General features: G+C 42.9%; 1 protein-coding gene and 1 non-coding gene across 2 annotated transcripts in view; one reads left to right on the forward strand and one right to left on the reverse strand.

Moving 5' to 3' along the window:
- Positions 1–6,450, forward strand: part of LOC102880649 — an 8,097-nt gene extending 1,647 nt beyond the window's left edge. The window contains exons 3-5 of the mRNA XM_006926735.3: positions 4,280–4,447; positions 5,116–5,247; positions 6,195–6,450. Coding sequence (XP_006926797.1) covers positions 4,280–4,447; positions 5,116–5,247; positions 6,195–6,331 — 437 coding nt within the window. The 3' untranslated portion in view covers positions 6,332–6,450. The remainder of the gene's footprint in view (positions 1–4,279; positions 4,448–5,115; positions 5,248–6,194) is intronic.
- A 4,248-nt stretch (positions 6,451–10,698) lies between these two features.
- Positions 10,699–10,821, reverse strand: LOC112474675. The gene has a single exon (XR_003044528.1). It is a non-coding gene; the product is annotated as a U6atac minor spliceosomal RNA (small nuclear RNA).
- Between the last annotated feature and the right edge of the window lie 672 nt (positions 10,822–11,493).

Genomic DNA, 11,493 nt, shown 5'->3' on the forward strand with positions numbered 1-11,493 from the left:
AAAATCTCAACCACTTATCTTGAATACCATTTACACTATTAGGGCAGTGGAAGAGAGTGTGCTTCGACTTCCTAGCCTGAGCTGGATTTAATCTCCTATCTTGTACTAGCTATTTAAGTTTAAGAATCTGTTTTCTAACTTGAAATATATATGTAAAGAGCCTAGTTCAGTGCTTGGCACATAGCGAGTTTAGTTCTGCATTTATCAAGCATCTTTTCTGTATTAGACACTGTCAGGCACTGAGAATAAAAACAATATGAGATACGAAATCTTTCCACAAGAATGTGTGTAATCTGGGGAGGGACAGATACATGAAAACAGCGTTTCAGTAACAGATGGCTCCTGAGGAGAAGCATTTAGCCTGGCCTAGAGTTCAGGGGAGGGTTCTGGAGGAAAGGCTTTGCTTTGCCAAAGGACTAGTAGTTTTAACCTCATGTTCAAGAGGGGATTGGCATTCCAGGCAGAGGGAAAGTAAACAAAAGGAAAAAATGCAAATCAGCATGGCAGGGTGTGTTACTGAGGGGTCAAGTGCAAAGCTTGAGTGATGGATGATGAACTTGGAGAGCAAGCTTTATGTATCTAGGGGCTCAATAACCAGTGACCTCTATTACCAAACAGCTTTATGTGTGAGTTTTCCCTTGAAATTGGTGATACTGTTTTAAATTTCTCTATAATCCTGTTGTCCAGGATTACACTGTAGACATAGACTCTAAAACATCATTTTAGTGAAAGTATCGAAATATCTGTTATTTAAATGAATATGTAATAAAGAAAAATTGTTTAATATGGAAAAAAAAACTTCCTCATTAAAAGCCTAGGGAGTCACTTACAGGATTACATTTTATTTCTATTTTGGCTTTGCTGATAGTTTTACTTAGCTTTTTGTTTGTTTGAGGTACAATTTACGGAAAGTAAAAGTTATCTTTTCTAGGTGTACCGTTCTTTGGATTTTGGTAAGCTCAGTGTATAACAATGAACCTAGTCAGAACATACAATGTCTCCATCACCCCCAAAGATTCTTCATGTTCCTTTGGTCATTTTGCTCTTTTATAGGAAGCTAGCTTCCGTTGCTTATAGTAGTATTGGCTATGACTTACTCTTAGATATTGTTTTTGGCAGAGAAAGTAAGAGCAGGTCCTTTCTTGAAACCCTCCAGTGGCTTCTCATGTCTAGAGTAAGAACTGCAGTTGGTCTTTCTGATCTCTTCACATCATACTCAAAAAGCAAACAACCCAACCAGCCCTCCCTGTTTGCTCACAGTCCCAGCAACCAGTGGTACAGTATTTTGTTCCTCACATACATCAGGCAGGTTAGAATAGCTTTTTCTGACCACCTGTGCTGAAGATGCTCTATCCTACATCATCACTCTGCCCTGTTGTTTCTTAGAGCACTGATGTACTGTTGGTTTTGTGTCTGTGTTTGAATATTGTCTGTCTTTGCCTCTAGAGTGCAGGTTTTTTGAGGCCAGGGACCTGGCCTGTCTTATTCATGGCTGCATCTCCAGCACATAATAGGCAGATGGAGAAAACTGCAGTCTCTTAGACAAGTCTTGTTCTTTAATTTTTAACTTTTAATTATACAAGTGATAAATGAATGCATGAACCTGTTCTTCACATAAAATGATAACACTATGGAGTGCCATCGGTAGTTGCCACTGTTACTTTGGATATTTATGGGGTGACACATCTGATTGTGAGGGGAGCTCAGATTCACCACATGTCCTCAGCAGAGGCTCAGCCAAAAATCCATTCAGGTTGAGGATAGACACAATAAAACATTCACTAGAATGCAAAATCTTTGCTTTTTCTCTCTTTTTCAAAGGAAAGTTTGGTATGTTGACCTTTGCTCTCCCACCCCCATTTGCTGGGGGACCAAGCCTAAAGAGCTAAAGAACCCCTGGCAGCTCTGAGATCATGAATTAGTTGTTGTTGTTCTAGAAAATACAGTGTTATGCCTAAGAGTGCTCCAAGGTTACGAGCATTTACAGTCATGTGCCACTTAACGACTGGGATACATTCTGGCAAAGGTGTCATTGGCCAATTTTGTCGTAGAGTGTACTTCCACAACGCTGGCTACTACAGCCTACTACACCCTTTGGCTCTGTGGTGTAACCTTTAGCTCCTAGGCTACAAGCCTGTATACCATGTTACTGCACAAAACGAGATTAAATCAAGTACAAGAGAAAATGCAATCAAGAGACTGGGTAAGCATGGGATGTGCGAGGCTGCTGTTGGTGTAGCATGGCACACTGTTTTACAGCAAACTTTTGTAGGTAGAAAGAGTACATTCTAAAATAATGACAAAAGTATAGTAAATACATAAATTAATCACAGTCATTTATTACGTATTATGTACTGTACATAATTGTACGTGCTGAACTTTTATATGACTAGCAGTGCAGTGGGTTTGTGTGCACCAGCATCACCACAAACATGTGAACAATTGCTATAGTGTTTAATGGCCCCGACATCACTAGGTGTTATTAGGAATTTTTCATCTCCATAATTTTATGGGACCACCATTGGAAATGTGGTTCATCGTGGACTGAAACATTGTTATGTGGTGCATGACTGTACATCTTTATAATAAGTTTTGTTGAGATGAAATTCATATAACATAGTCACCTTTTTAAAGTGTACACTTCAGTGGTTTTTTAGTACAGTCCTTGAGTTGTACCATAATTATCACAATCAATTTTAGAACATTCTCATCACCCCAATTTACATCTGTTTTTGATGATTCATGTGTAAGCTGTGTGCTGATGTATAACCATTATTTTTAGTTTACTTATTTTAATAGAATCTTAGAATTGTAAAATTGGAAAATAATTCTAGCCTTTTTCACCTCAAATCCTTTTGGGTTAAGGTCGAGTATAGATATATAAATGTCCCAGTCATTTGCATGGCAAAGATAAGTATCTAGAGAAATGATACTGCTTTGCTTAAGGCTGAATGTTTTATTTCACTAGTAACATGATTTGGGAGATTTTAATCATTGGGACTAAACTAATAGAGGTGAAGCATTTTTGCAGGACTTCATACCTCTGTACCAGTTTGGATCATAAAGTTTTTTTGCAGATGTTGGATGGAAATTGAAAAAACTTTTATCAGTGGGAAAAACCTTAATTAAAAATTAAAATATTTCTTTTTTTCCTGCTATCTGAACCTTTTTCTTATTTACATTTACTGGGGTAATACATGGGTATGCATTTTAAGGAACTAAAATTTCTATTTGAGCAGAAATCTCCCTTTCATCCTCTTGTCTTCCCCTGATAACAACTTGAGTGTAATTTGCCTAGAGTTTTGTGTCTTTAGTTATATGTACATGTAAGTACATATACATGATTTACATTTTTAAAAAGTAAAACAAAACAACCTTGATATTGTTCTGTGACTTGATGAGTACGTGATTGTTTTTCCATTTTGAGCACACAGGTCTACCTCTTTCTCTTTACTGTTTTAATGTTTTCCTGCCTTATGTGTACCCCTATTCCTTTTTTCTGTTCTTTTTTTCCAGAGGCTCATTTCTTAACATACTCTAATTTATGTGTCTGTTATGTTTGTTTGTTTCCTACTTCTAGCATATAGTCACCAGTAGATAGGAATCTGTTTTGTTCACTAATGATCCCAGATGTCTAGAACCATGCTTAGCATATAGCAGGCAAACATTTGTTGAACAGACGGAACAAATGGCTCTATGGTACATGTTTCTAAGGAGCTAGCTAACTCCATCCTCTCTTGGACACAGGTTGTTGTTGTTGTTATTATCATTATTATTATTGCTATGATAAACAGATGTAGTAACCATCTTTTCATATGACTTTGTTTCTGAGCTTTGAACTTATTTCTTTTATGAGTTTTAATTGTTTTTGTTCTTCCTCATTAGTTCAAGTGACTCGCAGAAGGGCCTTCGTTTAGTTCAGTCTCGGCCCAGGGCAGGGAACCCTGAGAGCCCTTGTCTGACCTCTTTGTGAATACTGTTAGTAGCGGAAATTGCTGCCTCTGTGAGCGGTTGCTCCTGGCAGGTTTCTGTTTGGCTGTGATGAAAAGTGCTCTTGTTGGCTGTCTGCCTACCGTCCTCATTCTGCTGTCTGGGCCACGCAGGACAAGCCCGCTCCTTGTTCCACATGACAGTCCTTCAGCTGTTTGAACAGTGTCTACATGACCGAGCTTTTCAGGGGGTGCATACATGTGCTTATTTCGGTTTTTAGAAGTACTACTTTGTTTTGAAACTCCGAACCTATGTGAATTTTCTGATATTTAGCCAATGTGTTTTTTAGGGAGTGTTGTGAAGAGTGAAGACTATGCTCTCCCAAGTTATGTCGACCGGCGTGACTATCCCTTGCCTGATGTGACCCATATCAAGAATCTTTCCGCCAGCCAGAAGGCCTTGAAAGAGAAGGAGAAGAGCCCCTGGAGCAGCCTCTCCATTGATGAAAAAGTTGAATGTGGGTATTGAAGGAAAAGACAGGCACACTGTGTGAAAGCGTGTTTACTGTGAGTGCTGGGGTGCTGCCCAGAGACCAGCGTGCATGGGAGGGTCGGTGTATTGTGTTTCTGTGAGGCTGCTCCAGGGCCCACTTTCCTTGCTTGGCTGGTGGACTTCTGCCCAGGCCCTTTTGTGTTTATGGGGCACTGGCCCCTGGGGAGGAACAGGAACCTGGACACAGAGCAGCTGAGTGTGGGTCAGTTGAGTGTGTAGCGTGTGGATGCAGCGTATTAGTGCCTCTGCTGGGTGAGACTGAGTTTACTGTAAATTATTGACAGGACATCAGCAAAACATTGTCATGTATGAAGGAGAAATGAAAATATGTGATTAAATTGACCCTTATACTGTAATTTGGAGAAGAAAGAATTTCATTTTTAAAATTTAAAAACTTTTTTTGGCCCAAAACAGACTCCATTTTCTCCTTCACTCCTATGTGCATGTATGAGAACATGTGTACATGTGAGCATGTGCGTGAGTGTGTTACAGCCACAGGCCTCAATCATATTCTCAATGCCATGTTCACCCCTCTGTAGTGCTGGGGTGAGAAAGGATGGAGCACTGAGGACAAGGGAGTGGTTGGTCCTGGTGGTCGTTATTCCTGCAAACAGCTGTTCTTTCTGCTCCCAGTGTATCGCATTAAGTTCAATGAGAGCTTTGCTGAAATGAACAGGAGCACAAATGAGTGGAAGACAGTTGTGGGCACCGCCATGTTCTTCATTGGCTTCACCGCTCTCGTTCTGATCTGGGAGAAGCATTATGGTGAGTAGAGAAGTAAGAAGGGACCATGTGCCTGGAGTGACTCTCAGGTGAAAAGCCCTCAATCACATAAGACCTGGATTTAGCCAGCATAGCTAGCTCCATCCTTGAGTGCCCAGGAGTGGGCTGTGGGGTGGCTTTCATAGGACAGGGACTCTAATCTGGGGTCTATTCCATGATTGTTGACCAGGTGTGTGAAATTGGCTTGTGTGAACTGAAGTATAAGCCAGAATCATTTATTCATGGTGGGCCATAGCTGCTTAGTAGCGAGCTACTTTTCAGTTTGTACAGCACACATTTTCAGCAGACGTTTGTCTGCTCACTAGTCAGTTATCAGAAGAAGATGTAGTGAAGGTTTGATCAAAGAGAAGAGAACTCTTACTCGTTGAAGGGCTATTTCAGCTGTTTAGAATTCTGGTTTATCGCAACCAGAATTCCGGGTCTTCAGACCTAACCGTTTCCCCTTACTGTCGGGGTTGCCTGCCCACTCCAACATCACTTCCCTAACATTCTAGTGCTGCCTCTCCTGGGTTCGTTCTTTCCAGGCAGAATAGGTATCTTCCCATTCTGAGTAGGTGTAATTTGTTGTGATTTGACTATGGACAACAGTTAATAGACCTGTGCCCATGTCTTTGATCTTCTCCCAAGTCTCCTTTGACTCTCTGCTCATTGCTAACCTATAGATCCTATTCTCTATATCCTATAGAGAAGACATTCTGATTTTAGCTTAAGTATATAACTGCTAACTTATAAACAAAGGAATAGTTGAACTATCAAGAGTTCTCAGTGTCCAGAATTCAAAACCAGTGCATTTGTGTGGGTGTTGAGTGGCAGGTGACTTAACTGACCTGGTTGCCAGTGTTTTGGGGAAGACCTAACCCATAGAGCACATTGGCTTAGAAACAACTAGTCAAGACAGTGTTGCCTCATGAGGTTGTTTTGGACTGTAGTGTATGGCCCCATCCCGCACACCTTTGAAGAGGAGTGGGTGGCCAAGCAGACCAAGAGGATGCTCGACATGAAGGTCAGCCCAATCCAGGGCTTCTCTGCCAAGTGGGACTACGACAAGAATGAGTGGAAGAAATAAGAACCCACCATTCATGCATCTGAACCTCATCTTGTTCTGTCATTTCCTTGCAGTTCAGCATATTTACTGGAAACCATTATTTTGCAGTTGGAATGCTAATAAATAAGCAGTTTACGTGACATCCTTGTGGTTGATTCCTTCTTGATCTAATGAAAGTGTCTGTTACTTTTAACATAATAGGTTTCTCCCAAGTGTCTGATATAAATATATTTTGGGTATGAATGAAATGACAAAAATAAATTGTATATGGGGACATCATATGAAATGTTTTAGGTTATGACAAGAGTTTTGTGATTAAAATTCTTTCATAGTGTCCAGACTGACAGAAGTCACTATGGCCACCTTTATTCTGGGATTGGCCCTCCCCCCTAGAAATTGTTGATGTGTTGGTTGGAGTGGGTAGACCATGAGCCTGGAAAGAGCAGGAGGTCTCAGTGACGGACTCATTTCCCTGGGTCTGCTCAGTTCCCTGGCTACTCTCAGCCTTTGATCTGAAAAACTACAACAAAGCCAAAACCAGGTAAGGCAGTGATTTAAGGAACATTATCCTGGCCCCCGGTAAGTTCCCTGTAGGGCTGTCCTACTCTCCTGTTCTCTGACCTGCTCTAACATCCCTGCATGGAGAAGCAGAACAAATCCTAGAATATAATAAGCTGCAAGAGATGTTGGTGCAAAGAAGTCTCCCAGCAGCGTTGGTATAGGAATGAGGCGAGAGTGGGAGGTAGCCCTGGAGAAGTCCAGCTCTAAGTGGAATGAGAAGTTGGTCCCTAAAGCCTGACCAGGGGTCTGTTGCAGGAGGAGGGCATTAGATAGTAGAGCAGTTTAAATATAGCCCCTGATTGTAGTATCTTCCTAGGGCTTTAGAAAGCCCTTGATCCCTTGTTCTCAAAGGGCCAGCTGACTTCCCAGGGAGTCCCTCACCGCCTGGTAGGGAAGAGGAAATGCCAGGACCTGTGGGGCATGGGAGTCTGGCTGCGGGGACTAGAGTGGCTTTGGATGGCTTCAGCTACAAAGCTCAGGTCTCCTGCTGGGTGATGCCATTTTCAGCTCCTTCCTAGGGTGGGCTCCTGTGGTGGGGCTGAGGTGCCTGACCTGGGCCAAGGTCACCCCTAGCCCATCACTTGATGCTTAAATGACCATTGGTGTACCTACCCTGGACCGGTCGCTCCAATACCACGGTCTCAGAACAACCCTGAGAGGACAGGGCTGTTACCCGGGGTAGATGTTGGAACTGAATGGGCTGGAAGCAGTGTTCTACCTGAGTGGAAGTGAGTGAGTGATGGAGATGGTGTTTGAAAGTCCTTTTGATCCCCAAACTCTGCTTCTATCCTGTAATAGCTCCAAATGGAGCCTCCCTGAGCCTGGGACTTTCCCTTGGAGTGAGTGATCAGGCTCTCCAGGCTTCTTACCACGGAGGAACCTCTAAGGAGATTCCTCTTGCTAAGAGGATTGCCACTTGTACATCGGTTTCTGATTCCAAAATGTGACTTATCATGTCCTCTTCAGTTCTCTTTGTCCTTGTGGGTTTAAGCCTTAAAAAAATCCGTTGACTGTCATTTTAGTGGGGATCTGGGAGGGAGCAGACAGTTGATGTTAGATTCACCCACCATCCTTGAACTGGGAGTCTACTTTACCGTCGATTGTCTACATGTCATGGGGATGTAATAGTGAACATGACTCTTGGGGCCCTCACCCTCACAGGACAAGCAAAACATTAATGGGTGAAATAATGAGAAGATTTAACAGTGCTCCTCAGAGCTGATGGGGGTTTGGGTTGGCATGCAAACGTTTTTAGGTTGGATGGGGGAGGTCTCATCGAGGAGGAAACGTGAGCTGAGACTCGCATGAGAAGGGACCATCCATGCCAAGGCTTAAGTGGAGGCCGGGGTGGTGGGTGGAGACAGTTCTAGACTTGAAGGACAGCAAACAAACAAAGACCCTGAGGCAGGACAGAGCTTGTTCAGGGAATTAAAGAGACTTCAGTAGGGCCTGGGACCTGATCTGGAGCTCTGTGAGGGGTAGAAGGATGTGGGGGTGAGAGTGGAGAGCGCAGATGCTGAGTATAGGGGCCTCACAGACCACTGGAATGAGGGTGGGGTGAGCTCTTTTCGGAGGGGGTGGAGGAGCGGGGAGGTGGGAGTGGGCGTTGTTTGCTCATTTAGCCCCTGGACTGCTTCCTGTCGGTTTTCAGGGAGAATATTGTGGCTCTTTTTGTGGCATGAATTTGGGGCAGGATTTTGAGAAACACCAAGAAGACCGTTGGAATAGCCCCTGGTTTAGCTCCCTGGAGGCCAGAGGGGTCCTTGTGCCCCCAGGAGTGGGCCTCAGGTGGGGATTCCTCAGAGTGAGAGTTCCTGCTACTACATCTCCATGTGGGGCTATTGCAAGACCTGTGTCTGGCTGCCGCTCACACCTAACGCTTGTTGAGCTCCTTGCCATTTAAAATCCCTTTGTCCTTTTTTGCTATTTTTATTTTTGCCTCTCAGTGCTCACCTTATATTACCAGCTGACAAATTCTACACTGTAGAATTTAAAAATCATTACCTACAAAGGGACATGAAATTCTACTCTAGAAGCCAGAAGGCCATGGAACAATAGTTTCATCTCGAATGATATAATCAGCTAAACTATAAACCGAGAGCAGAGGGGAAAAAAGATTCAGGTGAAGACTGAGCATTTATTACTAACAGGTCCTTACTGAGAGAAGAAGGAAAGGTGAGCAAGGGATTGGGAACCATGAAGGCAAATCCACTCAAACATCAGTTGAATACAACAGCAAAAATGATGATGACCAATTGGGGGTTGGGGGTTGGGGTGGGGGAACAGTTAAAAGCAAGGGGAAAGGGATTATGGAAATATGAAGGCTGTGGTGGCATACTTTTTGAATTTCTGTGAATCCCCACATAAAAACTAGTTAGATAGCAAAACTAAAAACCCTATTGACATATCAGAAAATCAGTTGTTATATTCCTACATGATTCCCAAAATACAAATGGGTGAGGACAAATCAATCAAAGCTACAAGCCATACACAGTAGCTGCTTCAGTGCCAGAGGAAGCAGAGGGAAGCAGGGTTCAGCTGATGGACTTGAGAACTGAGACCCCATGGTAGCCAAGGTTTTCCCTGGGAAGTTAGCCCAGCGGGACCATCCGGTGAGGCTGGGAGGGCTGCTCGTTCCAACAGCAGGTGAATGCAGGGGCCCTTGGTAAGGTCCAGAGGGGCTAGAGCATTCTCAGTCTTGACACCCTCTTGGGCTGATCTCTGAGATGGACCCATACTGCAGAACCACACCTCCTAGAAGTTCAGGAAAGTGAATTTGAGCTCAGTGAGGATACTCACTGTAATGGATTAACATCCATCCAACACATTGAAATCTCTGGGTTATGAGACATAGAAACAGGAAAGTGTGAGCAATGCTCAGGAACTAAAGCAGTCAACGAAAATTATGGTGCTTGGCGGGGCTCTCCCCATGGCACCTCTGTGTTTGTTCAATGAGTCCGTGGACTAAGCCGCTATGGTGGCAGGGATGGAGGCCACAGATGGGCCCCACACGTGGGCCCCACACATTGGCTTCCTTTCCCAAAGGCTGACTTGGTCGCCACTGATGTCAAGTGCCTAATCTGCCAACAGCCAAGATCAATGCTGAGCCCCTACATGGCACTGTCTGGGTCTGTTCATGTGGCAGGGGGCTCACGCCCATGGACCTCACTGGTTTTACCACATACCACCTTTACCTTGAAGCAGCTGGCCTAATGGAAGGGGCCTTCTGAAGGCTCAGTGGGGGGCCATTGGGTGATAATGCTCTCGAGATAGGATTCCATCTTACAGGATGCAGTATATGCTTTTAAATTTTTGTGGTAGAGTATACATGACAAATTTATAATTTTAACTATTTTTAACTGTACAACTCAGTAGGATTAAGTACATTCACATTGTGCAACTATCGTCACTATCCATCTCCACCACTTTCTGTTCATCCCAAGCTGAAACTCTACCTATAAACAATAACTTCCCATTCCCCACTGCCCCCAGCCCCTGGAAATGTTCTACTCTCTGTCTGTGTGAATTTGACCACTCTACCTGCATCATATTAGTGGAATCATATGTGACCTTTTGTATATGACTTATTTCACTCAGCATAATGATCTCAAGGTTCGTTCATGTAGTAGCATGTGTCAGAATGTCCTTACTTTTTTAAGGCTGAATAATATTCCATTTTACGTATACATCCCATTTAGTGTGTCCATTCATCAACAGACAGACATTTGGGTTGTTGCCACCTTTGGCTGTTGTGAATAATGCTGCTATGAACACAGGTTTACAGATATCTGTTTGAGTCCCAACTTTCAGTTCTTTTGGATGTATGACCAGAAGTGGGAAAAGCCATGAAGGAGGTGGCAATGCCTTAATGGTCAACATGTTGTGAGGCCTAAGGGCCTCTTCTACTCTTGTCAAGGAGCGTGCTAACTTTCTTAACTTTCATACAAAAGTATACTTTGTAAAAAATTAAATTTTGGCGGGTAACATTTGTTAATATAAGTTTCAGATGTACAGTTCTATAATACACCATCTGTATATTGCATCGTGTGCTCACCACCTAAGATCTAATGTCTTTCTGTCACCATATGTTTGACCCCCCTTACCCTCTTCATCCTCCCCCTCTTCCCCTTCCCCTCTGGTAACCATCATACTGTTGTCTACGTCTGAGTTTGTTTTGTTTGCTTTCTGTTTTATATCTCACATATGGATGAAATCATGTTTCTTGTCCTTTTCTGTCTGACTTACTTCACTTAGCACGATATTCTCAAGTTCTATTTATGTTGTCACAAATGGTAATACGTCATCATTTTTTATGGCTTAGTAATATTCCATTGTGTGTGTGTGTGTGTGTGTGTGTGTGTGTGTGTGTGTGTGTGTGTGTGTATCACATTTTCTTTACCCAATAATCTGTTGAAGGGCACTTAGGTTGTTTCCATGTCTTGGCTATTTTGAATAACGCTGCAATGAATGTAGGGGTGCATAAATCTTTATGGATAAATATTTTCAATTTTGGGGGATATATACCCAGGAGAGGGATTGCTGGGTCATATGGTAGCTCTATTCATAATTTTTTGAGGAACCTCTGTACTAAAACTGTGCTTTTAATTAGAGACTGATTTGTG

The sequence above is a fragment of the Pteropus alecto genome, unplaced genomic scaffold (genome assembly GCF_000325575.1).
Source record: "Pteropus alecto unplaced genomic scaffold, ASM32557v1 scaffold7, whole genome shotgun sequence".
Classification (NCBI taxonomy): domain Eukaryota; kingdom Metazoa; phylum Chordata; class Mammalia; order Chiroptera; family Pteropodidae; genus Pteropus; species Pteropus alecto.